The sequence below is a fragment of the Struthio camelus genome, chromosome 27 (genome assembly GCF_040807025.1).
Source record: "Struthio camelus isolate bStrCam1 chromosome 27, bStrCam1.hap1, whole genome shotgun sequence".
Taxonomy (NCBI): domain Eukaryota; kingdom Metazoa; phylum Chordata; class Aves; order Struthioniformes; family Struthionidae; genus Struthio; species Struthio camelus.
The window spans coordinates 4,136,048-4,152,616 of NC_090968.1; the positions used below are offsets into that span (position 1 = coordinate 4,136,048).

The following is a 16,569-nucleotide window of genomic DNA, read 5'->3' on the forward strand; positions in this document are numbered from 1 at the left end:
TGTCGGTCTCTGCTAATCACATCTGGACTTTGATGCTGGAGAAAATCTGAGTGAACCTTTACTCCTTAGTTGTTTGGATCTAAACCAAGAGAGAAAGGAGCCTCTGCGCACCAACGAACAGAACTACTGGCAATTAAAAAGTCTGATTCCTTTTTCCTCCATTTCTGTGGCAGATCAAGATGAAGCCACTCAGCTGCTTTTCTCTCTGCCTTTGTAAAGGCCCTGTCCTGCATTTTTTTTTAACTGCAGCCAGAAGTAATCGCATGAACTGCAATAACACAGTCTTGACTCCCAGCTTCTGTCTCAAACCACTAGACGGTTTTCACTGAGTTTTGGTCTTTGGGTGCAGTGCAGTACAGCCAGAACAGCACAGAGCACAGCTTGGAATTTCACAGAAAGGAATGAGGCTCCTGGGAGCAGCTGGCAATAAGGACAACAGTGACCTCTCGAAGGATTTTACCTGAGTTTCCAAAACCACCCCAGCAAAGAAATGAACAAGTAAACCTGTAAAGCTACTGCTTTGACCTTCTTCTTCAAGCCCTTCCAGCAAACTTTGTTGCCCTGCCAACCTAGCCCCATCAGTTGGTTGTTTTGGCCAGACAGATGGTGAGCTATGACTTCCTTTGCCGAGGCTAAACTTACTCCCTTCTCCCAGCCTGTTTGCTTCTTCACCCATCCGCTGCGTTACGTCTCAAGCGACATGGGGTTGGAGCGGCCTTTTTACTTCAGGTCTGAACAGAATGGAGCATGCTGTGTCCCTAATTAAGACATACAGGCATTTCCATAGCCCCTGCAACAAATAACTGAAGTATCTTATTTTCCTCTCTCCTGATGGGTCTTTCTCTTAAGGATCTCAAATCATAGGAGGAGTTAATGGCTTTCACGCGCCTAGGACTGCAACAAAAACTATTGCCCATGTCTTCTTTTAATTCCATTAATCGAATCAAATTAATTATGGCTGCAGAAATGTTTATCTTTTAGATCTCAATGGCAAGCCCATAGACATAGGTGTTTGAGAAATGCCAGACACATTTTTATTCCCTTAAAGCAACAAGCTGTAGTTTTCCCCCTAAGTACGTGAGCTCTTTACTGACGTTCCTTCTCCTCTCTCAGGGTTTTCTGGCTAATTGTTATTACTAAAATACATACACCAATAATTCCCTTCCTGCGAGGCAGACTCTTAAGACTGCCTAACACAATTACTACAAATTAGCATCTCATGAAAAACAAAGCGACACCACAAAGCCCAAAAACCCAAACACACACTCCCGACTACCTGACATTTAAAAACCCTACTTAAAACACCAACAGGCAAGAATGGTAATTAGATTTGCAAGGCAAAATGTTTCTGCATCTTAAGGACTTTACTTCAACAGTACTGTACGTTTTATTTACGCTCGGAGTCTGTGTCCCTGGTAGACTTGCGTGCAAAGCAGAAATGCCCTTTCTATTACAGGCTGTACACCCGGAGATGAGGTAAGTGAAGAGGGAGGCACCGGAGCAACTTGGAGGACAGCTACAGAGAGCTGTGATGAGGCCAGAAGTACAACAGATTTTTAGATTACTGCCCCTTCTCACAGGGAGATCAGAAACATCCTGAATCGCCTTCCACAAAGCCAGAACCCTCTTAATGGCAAAGCACTAAGAACATCTCTGTATCTTGGACACTTTCAAGGAAGAAACTCTCAAAATAACTGAATTATGAAGGAGTACTTTAGTGTCCAGAAGAAGGAAGGAAATTATTTCCCCTCTTTTCTAAAAATAAGTTCAAATCAAACCTGTATTAAATTAGAGGGTGTCAGCTGGGAGTTATTTATATTCTTAGGTACACAGATGTAAATCTTCCAGCACGTGTTCTCCATCTTAACATCAGACAAAGCAAAAACCTCAACTCGAGACATGCCGGAACTTTTGATCAAATCCCAGCTATTCTTACCGTTTATTAAAATACTTATTTTGATTTCTGGTTTTTTGTGATTTTTTTTTCTCTATGATTGAACCGTTAAGTATTTTAATTTCCAGTCTTGAATTGCTTTTTCTTCACTACACAATGTTCGTTGTTAAAGTCGGAAGGTAATAGTAAAAGTGCGCTAGGCTCATTTAGCGAAAATAAGCTTTTAGTGAGAATTCCTATATGATACCTGATGGGCGTTCATGTAGCTAAAAATGAACCCCAATATATGATTTGCAGTGTTTTCTATGTATGTCTGTTTTTAACATTACAATATAGGTTAGAAAGTGTCTAAAAATAGACAGAGCAAATTATTACAATTAGTCTCAGGAGCCCCAGTGTTCAGGCAAGGAACAGTCTCACATGAAGGTGATGGAGCAGGAATCGTAAGAAACTGCTCCCAATTTGGTGCGTCCTGTTTGAGCCTACTGTGTAGGTATACTGTTTATATAGCTGCCTATAGCAAACGTGCCCAACTGTTTTTCCCTTGCTGATGAATCAAGGTTTAAAAGAGCGCAGATGTCCTTCTGGCATCTTCTACTATCACAGAAATTACTAAGCAACTTAAATGGGAAATGACAAGTATTTGGGTGAAAGCAGAATAAAAAGAAATGGGTTATTACGCTCTAAATCCATTTCACAGAAAATGAATGATGTATTGTGCTATTTATTGCCCTCTAGACCCAAGTATAACTAACTGGCAAGCAACAGGCTTTCTAAGAAACCAAGAGTGCAATTACAAGTAAATATTTATTTCCTCACTGATTATTTCTAAAGAATAATCTGGCTACATATTAAATGCAATCGTAAACTTGAAAGGAATCAGAGACTCTCCCGCTTGTACGGATAAGTTATTATCAGAGGCATGGCATGTCCTGTGGTTGCAGCAACAGAAGAGGCTTCTGATATGCTTTGTGCGCTTCTGTCTGTTGGCATCACATACATGAAGCAAGAACTATACTGCTCCTGTGGTGATGCTGTATAATCAGATTCAGGTACCTCCCTAGAGCTTGCAAAAGTCAATTGGATGGATCGTTGAATCGTTCTGGCACGGCAGTGTCTATCTCTAAGAGAAAGAGCCTAGTAAAGTAACCTCAGCGGACAAGTTTCTGGAACTCCAGCTATTGGCTGCCAGGGCCTTTGGATCTCGGCTCTTCCCATTCCAATGGTTGTGCTGCCATCGGAAAGCTGCTTCCTGTACCACACTGCCAAGAGTACTTACTACTTCTGTATTACTTTTAAAGCTGCTGACTTCTGTTGTCATTGGTTTGGGCTGCTTCTGTTTCAAGGCGATCTCAGACAAGATACATTGTGGGTAAATAATGAGAAAACCTATGTCTGTGGAAAGACTGATAAATCACTAGCATCATACATCCTTTCCCATTCTTTCCCTGAACAATTTTCTCTAATGTTGCTAGCAAACAATTGATGCCTGGAGATGGCAGCAGGTGAAATGCAAGCTCCTTGTAGATGAGAGGCTCAATATATCAAATGTAACTTATTGTTATGCTCTGAGTTATTTAAAAGGTTACTTGGAAAAAAGCTGCTGTTCAAGCACGGTAGGGAGGCTTACCAGTAATGTCACATGGTGAGAGAAATCTAGCATGGCTGCACAAGATGCCCTATGCTAGGACAATCGGCCAACGGTCACAGCGACACAAGGAGGTGACTAAAGCTCATACTGACCCCCAGACCCATTGGAATAAGAGACCGTTTCTGAATAAATGCAGACTTTCTTCTCCAGGATTTTTCACAACTGTGCTTCTCGAAAGAAGCCAAGGAATTCCGCGTTGTGCGCTTTGGATGGAAAAGACATTTTGCAGGCCTGTACTGAATGTTGAGGCACAAGACCAGACCTAAGTCTAGCTCAGGTCTGGGAACGATAAAGCAGCACACTGGGATTATTTGGGTCACAGCGATGTGAGGAGAACTGCAGTCAGGACTCCGTTGTACAAGTAGCACCACGTGCCATACTGGAAGCCTAGCCAGAGTCCTGGATCAAGGAGAGTTCTGCCTTGGCAGACAGAAGTTAGAAGTAGCGAGATGAAGGAAGATGCTTCAGGAAGAAAATCAAGTCAGTGAAAAGCAAGCAGGAGTTTCAGAGTTTCACTGGACCTCATTGCTTCTTAAATGTAGATAGGCAGCATACAGCTACCTGACTGAAGTATTTAGAAGAGACAGGAAGGGACCTGGCTAGACACAAGAGCTAAACAAGAAACAAACATGAAGGATGAAAACTGAAGTAGGCAGTCATTTCTGGAGAAAGTTGTTTCAGCAGTAGGTAACAAATCAGTCTTCCTGAGACCAGAAAACTACAGTGTTCTGTGTGTGTGGTTAGACCTTATCAGATCATCCAAGTAATATGTCAAACCAGGAAATTCTTCCTGAGCTTCATGGAAATAAACATTTAACAGTGTCTGTATCTAATTAGGCAGTCTTGAGACCGGCAACTGTACGCAAGATCTGGGGGCTCAAATCTTCATCCGTTGTGAATTGACAAAGTACCACTTAGCTTTAATGAAGGTATTTTGTTCGTGCTAGCTGACTCCCCATCTGTCTATCTCTGACGTCTAGAGTTACGTTAAGCCTTTAGTAGCAACGTAGCGATGGAATGGTTTGTAGCTCCCTTCTTTCCTGACATTTGGCAGGCGTTCCACAGATGATAGGTGAAGGCATACTTTGCTAGAATAATTAATTGTTTTAGGATAGAGAACATGAACTAAAGGTTGTCTCTTAAAATACAGGGAGGAGGACACTTTTTCCATTGCTGGGAATGCTATTATTCAGGCCCAAGCTTACTTTTCCTGAAAATGAGTTTCCAAAGTATGGATCTTGTTTGCCCAACAAATGGCCTACGTTTAAGTGATACAGAAACATGGTGGAAAAGTGCTCGTGAATCCCAAGATGGAAAATTTTAGCCATGTCTAATATTTGGATGTCTCATATCTCCTAGAGTATGCAATAAACAGACAAATCTAGCTTTTTTGAAAATGTTAGGCTTTGCCTTTTGTCCAAGACTTTTTTCAATCCACTGTTTGTATGCTTGTTATTTTGAGGGCTCCAGAAGATTCAAGTATCTTTTACCTGTTTTTCATTTATCTAGAACACACAGATCTTTCCATCAACATATCACCCCTAGATTTAAACACAGTTGTACTTGCAGCAAATGAGACTGGTAAGGAAAATGCTAAGTACCTAATACTCTCTTCCAAGTCTCAAATGACATATAGCAGCATGCTCCAAGGTCCATATTGTCAGTGCAAACTGATTGTCATTAACGTACAGGCAACTACAGCCCAACAGCTGGGTTTGGTTCCCCCCCCCCTTTTAAAATACTCAGTTTGCAGTTTATCTTCCACTCAGCTGTGCTGTTAAGCTTTAGGCTCTCCAAAGCTTAAAAGCTAGAGGAACGCCATTTCCTGATTAATTTAGAAGTTTAATAACCAGCATTTAATGTGACTTGCCCTAGGTGGATTTTTTCTTTTGCCCCAGTGCGAGCTGAACTTTTACTAACCCCAAGGGATGATTTCTCAGCGCAATACTTTTCAGTGCTTTCTGAAGAGGCAAGTAGTTCTAATCATGCCAAGGCCTATAGCACCTCTGAGAAGACGCTATTCCACTTGTCTTCCCAGACTCACGTTGCCTGCATCGTCTCGCACTATGCTAAGATTAACAGTAGCTCTTTATTAAATGGCATTGGACACACACGCAACATGTAGCCAGGCCTTTGTATGACACGCTTGTAATAAAAAAAAAAAGACAACTCTGGCCAAAAGCCAGCATTCAAGGCTCTGGTTTTAATGAAGCTAGCAAAGAAGAAAGGGTCGTAGGCTTAGAAATGACTGAGCAGCTGCACATTCTTTGCCTGTAGCCCTCCCCTGGGAACCCTCTGTTAATGACTGCAATTTACAACACAAGAGAGCCTAGGATCTTGTTTGTGTTAAGTGCTATCTAGACACAGGAGATATCCCCTACTCCAGAAGAAGTGAGTAAGACAGAAGGAAGAGGAAAGCATTATTTCCCTACTTCACAGATAGGGAAGTGAGGCGTAAAAAATAAACTTGCCTAAGATCACCAAGAAAGTAGAAACAAGAGTCACACCCAGGATTCCCATTCTTCGCCGATGCCTGAACCCCGTGACTTGCCTTTCTCTGCAAATCTTAACTGTGGAAAATGATGTTTGGTGGGGCACTACAGGACATTTAATCCTTACTCAAGAGAGGTGGAAAGCTAAGTAAAACACTGCTGACAGATCTTTGTCTAATCTGTTCTTAAAAACTTTCAGTCCATAACCTCTATTGGGGGGGGGGGTCTGTTAACTTTCTTCAGGGAAGCCGTTTTCCCTATGTTAGCCCTAGATTTTCTCTTGCTGAAAGCTGATCATTTCCCTGCATACCTGCAGTGAATAGTGGACATGTTTTCTAGACGGTCATCCTTCTGTTTTCTTCTGAACATTTCTTGATCAGTCCAGGACTTTTAAACTGGACGCATGCAACTCTGCTATGGGCCTTGCCATAGGCAAGTTGAAAGACTGCTTCTTTTGCGTTAGATGTGACACTATCCCACCCTGTCCATCTTCACTTGATAACATACATTGACCGTGCTTTGTTTAGCGACTTTTCTGACCTTGGCCTGCTAGTGGTCAGTGTGTGTACATGAATCCTTCACTAGAAATGCATTAATTTTTCTCTGAGGATTTTAGGAAAAAACTCCTGTCTGGCACTTCCGTCTGCTTCCCTCCCTTCCAGAAAGGTGTCCCCTAACCAGGATATTACTCCTAGGCAAGCTGATACTTTCCAAGTGCAGTGTTAATAACTAAAGCGACAAATCTAACTTTATTTCCATTGTGCAAGTAAAAGCCTGGCACTTGCCACTAGTGTGAAGAGGCTCATGTGCATCGACAGAAACAAAACCCCTGGATGGGGTTCATCGCTCTTCCCTTCGGAGTGAAACAGGGCCTGAGTTGCCTCATTTTAAGGTAGACATCCAAAATAGGGCTGATGAATCATGGCCTTTATTAAGTCAAGCTTTCCTTTAGTCACGTAGTCTTCAGCCTCTCACAACATCCTTTGGTGCTGGGGGAAATAATGACCGTGGTACAGGATGACACTCCAGTCGGGGCAGGGGGGCTCAGTGTGAGCGCAAGACCTCTGAGCAGCCCTCAAAAACAAGGTGAAAGAGACCCATGTTCAACCAACCCACCCACTCCCTCCCCCCCACCTCCCAAAACAAGCTTAACAGCACATTCTGCTTAAATATTTCATACTTAAATTCCCAAAACATCCAGTTAAATCCAGGTATAATTTTCCTCTTAGAAATTACCTCAGTGGTGGTCACTCACCTCTAAGGAAAGCAAGAGACCCCAGCAGGAAGCCAGAGTGTTCACAAATCTGGTTTCCCTGCCCAAGCAAGGAAAGCCCTAGCTCAAGGTTAGCTGTGCTGCCTACACTAGCGCTTCATACCAGCACGCAGACTAAGTGGTCAGGGTGGCTGTCACGCCTTTTTTTTTTTCCAGTTTGCCTGGCAGACAGTTAGTTATCACAACAGAACTACAGTATCAAGGAAATATTCCCCCCCCCCACCATGTAATTTTTAGATGACTTTGTACATTTGCTTTCAGGGTACCTGTTAGCCTGTAAACACTAGTTTGCTAGCTAGTTTCTGTTTTCTGATCTCTGCAGCAACTACCAGTTTGCACAGAAAAAAATATTTAAGACACCACTTGGCATCTGACTAGTGCTCTCTCTTTCTGAGCAATACGGGAATGGCAGGGGATTACGGTAACGGCAAGGATACTGCCTGCTACATCAGCAGAGCAGTAAACTTACCGCTGCTCCTTGGCAGCGTGCAGCTGAACACTGCAACTGAGGAGGGGAGGGTGCTTTGAGGGATGCTGGCGTCAAGCCCCTCACGGCCATTGGGATACAGGGAACCAGTGCAGTTCTGAGTCATCAAAATACTAGTGGGGAAGTAAGAGGGAGAAAAAGCAATGGATTTTCAGGCAGAGTCCCATCTCTGCATGAAGAGAGGAGCGCCTGCTGTGTTGTACTGTGAATCTCCTTTCCAGATGCTCAGAGGAGCTGTGCTGCCTTCTAGACACTAAGGAGGTGAGTGTGGATTGGGGCAGACACAAGGGTCTAGGATACAGTCTTCCTCTGAACTATGTCTCTCCACAGGTTGAGTGTTACCTGGTTGGTTCTGAGCGTACATCTCTCTCAGTCGTTTTTTGCTTCACCTCCTTGACTTCCTAGGAAGTTTTGTGTTACGTGCTTCAAAATCAGTTTGATTGCTTCTCAATTTCCAGGTCCACCATCTACCCTTTAATGATCGCAATTATAATGCTTAGAGATGCTCGATACTACACTCGCTTTTCTTTTCATTGTTGTGCTTATTAAAATCTGTCTTTTCCCTTCTTGGATTTATTCTTCAACTTGTTCCCTCTTGCAGAAAAGAAAATTTAACGATCCAATTTTGTATCACTGCAAAGCAGGCAAATGCCCACCGTGGAATACCTTTTCATCTCCCCCTCCCCCGTACTCCCTACTCGTGAACTAGGCATCTCAATGGCTCAGAATCAGAGTTGTTTTAAACAGCTTCACCTGCAAGAAAATATATAGCTTTGAGGTTCAGCAGCGTGACAGTTACTGCTGTTTGGTGTGTGTGTCAAGTGCGAGCTGAGGAACACATCTGAAAGACCTAATACTAGGGTCCTGTCCAAAGGCATTTACAGAGCCTTATCTGGTCTCAGATGTAACAGGAGTAGTATTAGCGGTTGTTTTTCAGCTGTCCATTCAGTCTCTTGGACAGGAAGGCTACACCCGCCATCTATGTGTTGTGAGAGGCTTTTTTCAGCTGACGTTTGTAGCTTTCCTTTGTGCCCGCTTTGTGTACACATTCCCAGGCTTTGCCTCACTTTTCCATCGTATGTACCTTTTCTCCATATTTAGTCAGCTGAGGCTGAGCTCGGCTTCCAGATACTCTGAAATGTTGTGTCACTCAGTAGGAAACTTGTTCTTTGCAACATCTGCTTGGCAGGAATTGTTTTTCCCTATAGATTTCTAAAATAGGCTGTTTAGCTGGACTAATGAGCAGTTCAGTGTGTAGTAGAGTCACTTAATAAAGAAATCTTAGGCTAAATTCTGGACTTACAAAGGCCATTCATAGTCTTGAATTGTGTCCTGCAGGGTTCTCTCTCTTCCAGAACTGATCTCTGCAGGTGAACTGATAATTAGGATTGATTGTTATCCCTAAAGGAGAACGGACTGCTGCTGAGAACATGGCGAGAAAATCTGGGCCACAAAATTAATGTTGGTCTGTTAGCTGCTGTTAAACAATGCTGGGTTGAAAAAGGTTGGTTCCACTAGCTGGAGGCAGCCTGGGGAAGGCTCCCTAAAATAGCTTCCCACTCCATTTTTATACGGGCACCATAGCAGTAAGTGAACGTTGCTCCTGGAAATCATACTCTGTGTGTTTTCTTGTCTCCTTTAGGGGGTGCTGCTCTGAAAAGAGCACAACAGCATGTATCTTTGACATGGCAAACTTCACTCTCCCCCCTTCAGAGCTAACCAGAAGCTCATGTAAATGACCTTTGAGTCCCAGTCCAGGAGCTCAAGTGGCAATTGCTCTACAGCATGCAGAGGTTTTGACTGACACTTCAGACCCCGAAGACCTGCAGTGGCAGATATCTCAAGTATCTCAAATGACATTGCTGAGCAGACACAGCATCAGCAGCCACCCACCTTGCCAGGTTTCTGCTAAGCCTGTTGTAAGGCAGAATCAGGACTAACACAAGGCAAGAAAAGCATCACTGACTTCCCCTGGGAGAAATCTAAATTCAAGATACTTTGGAATATCTGTATTATTTAAATACTGAATCTTCCCAAAAAGGCAGAAATGACTTCATCAAGTTATCCTGCAAAGTATAAGAAATAGCCTCAATTTTATGTAGCCTCACTTCTGCATCCCGAGAAAATACAAAGGGGGTTAAACTTGACTGTGAAATGGCGACTGTGCTATTAACTAGGGGAATGGTAAAACTTGGGGAGAAAGGTGGATTTCCTACTGTTTCCGGATCCTTCGCGTCGTTCCTGGTGCTGCACTCCTAACATATTCTTAAACTTTTTTTCCCAGCAAAGCCAGGCAAATGTTGCCTGTAGGACCTTCTGAAAACTGATCTCACCACTCTTTCCTACCAGAAAAGGGAGTGAAAGACACCGGCCTTGCATGGACATTATCAGCCACACACCATGGTTTTCCTCCTTGGAAATTCATCTGACTGCTCCAACTGCACCCACTCTGTGGGGCCTGTAAACATTTCAAAGGCCATTTTACTAGGCATTATTCTAGGGGGGCTGATTATTTTTGGGGTCTTGGGTAACATTCTGGTTATCCTCTCTGTAGCCTGCCACAGACATCTTCAGAGCGTTACCCACTATTATATAATCAACCTGGCTGTAGCTGACCTCCTCTTGACTTCCACTGTCCTGCCCTTCTCAGCTACCATGGAGATTTTGGGCTACTGGGCCTTTGGGAGAATCTTCTGCAACATCTGGGCAGCTGTTGATGTCCTTTGCTGCACTGCTTCCATTATGAGCCTGTGTATCATCTCGATAGACAGATACATCGGGGTGAGTTACCCACTGAGATATCCAAGTATAGTGACAGAAAAGAGGGGCCTCCTGGCTTTATTTTGTGTTTGGGCATTGTCTCTGGTGATATCAATTGGACCTCTTTTTGGGTGGAAGGAACCAGCACCAGAAGATGAGACCATCTGTCAAATCACTGAAGAGCCCGGCTACGTGCTCTTCTCTGCTCTAGGCTCCTTCTACCTCCCCTTGACTATTATCTTGGTGATGTACTGCCGCGTGTATGTAGTGGCCAAAAGGGAAAACAAAGGCCTGACTTCTGGCCTGAAGACTGAGAAATCTCATTCTGAAGAAGTGACTCTACGGATCCATCGTAAAAACGCTCCTGAAGCAAGTAGATCTTCATCCAACTCCAAGAGCAAACATCATTTCTCAGTGCGTCTCCTCAAATTCTCCAGGGAAAAGAAAGCTGCCAAGACCCTGGGAATAGTTGTGGGATGCTTCGTTTTGTGCTGGCTTCCATTTTTTGTAGTAATGCCTATTGGTAAGTAAAGCAAAAGCCCCTGCCTTTTACAGCACCTTCCCTGGAGGGAGGGCCATGTTTGTGCCTGTATACAATAGAGCTGATCAGAAAAGCTCTGAGGGAGCAGTTTGCTATTGGAAAGCTGTCAAAATCACAAACATTCACCATTACAAAATGGTGAATGAAAAAACCGAAGAAGTCTCAAATCAAACAAAACATCCCTGATCATAATCCTTTTGAGGATTAAAGCATAATCCTTTTCATTTTCAGAAGACTAAGTAACCTTCTTCCACAGAGAAAGTACTCTTTCAAAACTAGGACTGCTATTTCTGACCAACTCTACTGTTAAAGAATGTTATCTTTTGGGGTATGTGTTTGTATCTAAGTTGGTGGCCCGTTCTTCAGCTGATATAAAATGTGTAAAAGGTCAAGATATAAATATTTTCAAGGTCAAAGTAGCTGTTTACAAACTCGGGGCCACATTTCCCAAAGTGCTCAGCACCTAGTAATTCCCACTATGAGGGAAAATCGGCTTCATACCAGGAAGTTTCACTATGAGATACTGTACCGTAATATCCCTCTCTCAGCTCCAAATGAGACGTATGTTGTATTTTTATCATATAACCGGTCAGAAGACAGCCACGAGGATCCTTCAAACTAATTTTGTACTTCCTCGTTCGTATCTTATGCGAAACGCCACTGAACTCAATGGCCAAACGCTGGCTACCGTTTCATCCATCGTACTGAATATCAGTATTTATTCATCAGTTTTGATCCCAAAGGGAAGCAATGTCTGGGGTTCGTTCTTTGCTACCAGTCAAATATAAAGCCTTTTAAAGTCACCTTTGATGCAATTGCAGAATGTAAAAGCAGAATACCGGTTTTATACCTAGATCTCAGCGTGTAGTAATTAGGCATTAAATATCACATTAAAGTTTGCATTGTGACAGCTGCACTAAAAACGAGTTTTTAAAACCTGGAACCTCATAGCTTAAATCTGTGATTGCCAATTTCAATAGCTTTCCTTATGGAAAAGGCTTGTGCTATGTAGGAAAATTAAGTAAGATTATATAAAAGTTTTAGCCAGGAATGGACCAATCTGTAGAATTAAGAAAAAAAAAAGTTTCCCCCCCAAAAAAAGACTTTGGGTTTTTTTTAAAAACCCTTACAAAAGCCTTTTCTTCTTTAGTTTACCTACGTTACATTTATCAAGATTATCAGGTTGTTTCATGAAATCCTGCCGCTAACATTGCCACGTGAAAAAAATAAACAAAAAACCAAAAGCTACAGGACTTTTTCTTTTGGCCAGTACTGGGAAGTGCTGGAGTAAAAGATGTAGCTGTTTTGTAAGGAGAAGTCCTCAAAGGCCTGGCTTGTGCTGTCCAGGATGTCAGCATATTGGAATGTTGGTTGCCAAGACGTCTAAAACATACCCAAAAAGGGTTTGCGAGAATGCATTAAACACTTTTCATCTGCAAATGTGGTTGCCCACGCAGAGCTGTTGTTGTTAATTAATTTGCTTTGTATTCAAGAAATTGTCTAGATTCAAGGCTCACTTTGCACCTTTCTTTGATCCCATACAAGGAAACTTTCTTGAGGTTAGTTTCCCTATCTTTGTGGGGTTACGGTGTTATTTTTAAAGCATATAATAAGTCTTTTCAAAGCCTATTTGTTAGTTTTGTTTAAAGACAGAAACTATTAAATAGAAAAGTAGCATGAAGAATCATGTCTCTGAAAAAATAAGGAAACGTCTTGATGTAGACCGTCCCACCCAAAGTCAGCGACTCACCCAGAGATGATTTTACGTGGCACGCTACATCTATGCAACACAGACTACTTTCCAAAAGAGAGCAAGCATTTTCAGATCTATTCTGCAGATACGTGAAAAAAGCCAAGCACAATGAGGGGAAGTCATTCGGCCAAGCTCACACAGCAGGTTAGTGGCAGAAGTCTGATTTTTTCAGCTGTGCAGAGCAGCTCTCCCCACTCTGTTGCTGAAATTAATGGGAGTTGTGGAGTTCACAGTACAGCCGGCTGGGGAACAAGAATTTTGTTGTACAAAATACCAGTTCTGCAGCTTTTTTTGCAATGGGACAAACCTGTAAAGGGATCCATCAGCTGCTGCAGGTCATTTTAGTTACTGCAGGAGGCAGAGCCTTTGAGAATCAGACCCTGAATGAAGGGTACCCCATGAGACAGATATTCTTAGGCTTTGGCACGCAAACCACTTCAGATGACTGGCAGGTGCTTGCTACTCTGTGCAGCAAATGTTCCCAGACTGAAGGTTTATTTGGCTGTGCTCTACAGCATCTTCAAGATCCCCACGTCTATTAACATCAACAATACTAGCTAAGAATTGAGGTAAAGCAGGATACACAGGCTTGTTACAGGGCTATGGGATGAAATCTTTTGGGGTGGGGGCAGGAGTGACAGAAGCGTATCAAGGCCCTTGGGGATAAAGGCAATGCGTCCGTATCAGCAGATGTTGCTAACAGCCAGAGAAACAGCTTGAGTATCCCTGCCATAAGACAGTGTCTTAACTGAAAACAGTATGCAAAGTTGCCATAAAGATGGAGGGCTGCTTTGCAATCTGTGTGGGTAATAATGCTTTTCTTACCTTCTCTGATGGATGGAGTTTTCAGTCCAGGCAAAGGATGTGTCCAAATGCTTTATCTGCACGACAGCTGACAAAGATTTTCAGCCCAATACACCTTCTTTTCACTTGGCTTTGATGTTGTTTGTGGAGTGAGCCAGAGAATGATAATCCTGCTGCATGAAAATAAAAGCAGTTTTAAGATTTGTTCCTCGTTGCATCCTGGAGTGTAAACCCAACCTTCACAAAATTTCCTTAGAAAGAAAGTGTGTTAAAACAGCTCATTACCCAGCCGCGGAAGCGGTCAGGTTTTCATTTCTGAATGTGCTCTACTCTTTAGAGTTACAGATCCACTCCCAGTCTGTAGGTTTTCCTATAAAAAGCTTTGAACTCAACACGTCTTCACAAGTTATTTGGGCTCTGACTTAGTAGGTTCTCTCAAATATGTCCCAACTAGATACGCAGTGTTCACATTCCCCTTATTAAATCTGATTTTCTCTAGATGATGTAAGCTAGGAGGACTGGCAGGCAAGAGAGCTGCATTTCAGTTTTCCTACATTAGCCAGAACCTTACCACCACACTTTTTCAAATCAGCTATAAAATGAAAACCTGCTTCCCTTCACAGGGGTTTGACATTTTTCTAAAGTCAGAACTGGCTCCTGGAAGAACCTCCACATCAAGGAGCAGCAAGAGCAGGGCTGCTCCACAAGGCAGGACAATCCAGGAGCCGGGGTGATAACAGCACAGGCAGCAACCATGCCCTCACCAAAAGGGTGTAGTCTTGCAATACCTAAACAAGGCAAGCAAAGGTGGCCAACTTCCACAGGTTCAGGTGACAGTCCAGTGATCATCAGACAAACGCAAAGCAACAGACCAAAATCTGCAGAGGACAAGCCTAGCCTCAGGACAGATCAGAACAGATTAAGGACAAGAGCCGGACCTTAAATGCAGCTCCCTGGCCAATGGGTGGAGGGTGCATGGGTGCAGGCCCCAACTGAGGCTGGTCAGGGCATTAAGGCCTGTTAGCGCACTCAGGGCCCTGACACTGCAATGCTGGAATAACAGCCCACTGCACACCCTGCGTCTTCCATTTCAGTTTGTCTTCTTCTTGCAATTGCTGGAAAGGGAGATGGACAGAAAAACAGACGGACAAGTACAGAGATAGATACTCAGAGCTGTACGCGTCTGGGAGTTCAGTGCATTTCCCCATGCATGGGACCAGCTTTCAAGGTGGATGAGGTTACAATTCACAGAGCAGATCTTTCCCTGGAATTGGAAGATGCTGGAGGCTACTCAAAGCATTTCTCGGAAGCTTCTTAATGACAAGAATGGTGCTAAGTTAGGACTGATGCTTTGCCTTAACAAATCCTCAGAAACAAACTCGCAGAGTTTTGTTAGCTGTGCACTTCCTTTGGAAAACTAACTTAAATTTATCTGGTTGTAACTGGTGCTTTCCGACCCAGGAAGAAGGAAAAAAGGAAGAGCTCAGTCAGGAGGCTGAGGGAGAACATACAATGCAGAATGCTAAATTGGGGAAAGACAAGGAAGGCTTTTTAGCGTTTGTCAATCATTTTCATGATGAAGTGAGCAGAAAAAAGGATACTCGGGGGGGGGGGGGTATTTACATTTGTAGTAGAGTAGTATATTAGGCTTGTGAACTGGCATAAATGCTGTCAAGGGAATCCTCTAAGCCTGTCTACGTGCCAGTCTGCAGCTGGTTTCTAATAACTTTCTGTGGTTGTTCTTTCACTGGCAACAAGGAGAATAACTCTCTACTGTCACTAGAGGTGAACCAGAAAAGAACAGCGCATTTTGCTGTCTCTGCTATTGATGCAGTATCTCAAGATGTCAAAAGGAAGGGAGTAGGGACAGGCACCGAAGCCCTGTGTTTTCCTGTGACACTTGCATTGTTCCATGTATGCACTTGCTATATGCTTTAATGAGGTGGCTGATTTGGCTCTGGTGTCTTGCTTGGGCTTCAGAGACATGAGTGCATACACAGTCCACTCATTTGCAAATGGAAAATCTTGTTTTGGAGCGTTTAAGTCAAAGCATAAGTCAAAGGTGAGCAGATGTGATGGAAAAATTTCAGCCATTTATATGCTATCAGATAGAGAAATTCACCTACCTTAATCATGCTGGTTACGGTACTATTGACCTATCCTCCTTTATTCTGCAAGGCAGGGACCACGCATGGCTGATTTCTGGCTGGACTATCAAAGCTGATTTCCAAAGGCTGTACTTTAAGGACCCGGTCTGCCTTTTGCTACTGGGAAAAAACGTACCATTCCCTAGGCGTAGCTCGATGGTCACTTGCTCTTTTCAGGATTACGTGAGCCTTGATTCAGTACGTTCCTGAAGACCTGAAACATGGTGTCCCACCGATTCGTAATCGAGTAAAGTAGCTGAACGAATTGGTGATATTAATAGCCATTTAAATTGCAACAAAAGATTTATAGAATCAGTTGCGTTATGTTTCGTGATTCATATGCAGTGTCTACAGCTTTCTTGCGTGAACTACTTGTCAGAGAGAAGGCATGTTCTTACCTTTAAAATATTCTTGCCTTGCCTTGTATAGTCACCACTTTCAAGTCCCTGGAATAAATGAACCAAGAAGAATGTCATTTTCCACTCACTGTTAAACCTCATGGTGCTATTTAGAATTTGCTAGTGATTGAAAGGTAATGAATGATTCCCCCACCCCACCCCCCCAGCAAATTTCAGGATTTGTCTTCAATTTGTATTCATAAAGGACAGATTTTCAGCTTCTGCTAAAGAATGTAATTCCACTGTTGCTAACCCTAAGGATTCCAGAATCACGACTAACAATCACGCAGTGACAAAATTGTGACAGAGACGGAATTAGACTGATCGTTTCAAACTATTCTGTGAGCCACCAGATTTTTGTTCTTTAAA

The 16,569-nt window shown here is 43.0% G+C and overlaps 1 protein-coding gene and 1 long non-coding RNA gene across 4 annotated transcripts in view; one reads left to right on the forward strand and one right to left on the reverse strand.

The window, feature by feature from the left end:
* Positions 1-16,569, forward strand: part of ADRA1A (adrenoceptor alpha 1A) — a 233,022-nt gene that overhangs the window by 202,103 nt on the left and 14,350 nt on the right. For 2 of the 3 annotated variants that reach the window (XM_068920870.1, XM_068920871.1), the window contains one exon: positions 9,440-11,080. In XM_068920870.1, the coding sequence (XP_068776971.1) occupies positions 10,198-11,080 (883 nt within the window). In that variant the 5' untranslated portion in view covers positions 9,440-10,197. Of the gene's footprint in view, positions 1-7,542; positions 8,059-9,439; positions 11,081-16,569 lie in introns of those variants that run through there. The other variant, XM_009665678.2, reaches the window with a different exon arrangement.
* Positions 1-16,569, reverse strand: part of LOC104138193 (uncharacterized) — a 74,052-nt gene that overhangs the window by 18,521 nt on the left and 38,962 nt on the right. The window contains exons 5-7 of the long non-coding RNA XR_692881.2: positions 16,201-16,248; positions 13,677-13,828; positions 12,353-12,481 (exon numbers count right to left, since the gene is read on the reverse strand). This is a non-coding gene — a long non-coding RNA (uncharacterized lncRNA). The remainder of the gene's footprint in view (positions 1-12,352; positions 12,482-13,676; positions 13,829-16,200; positions 16,249-16,569) is intronic.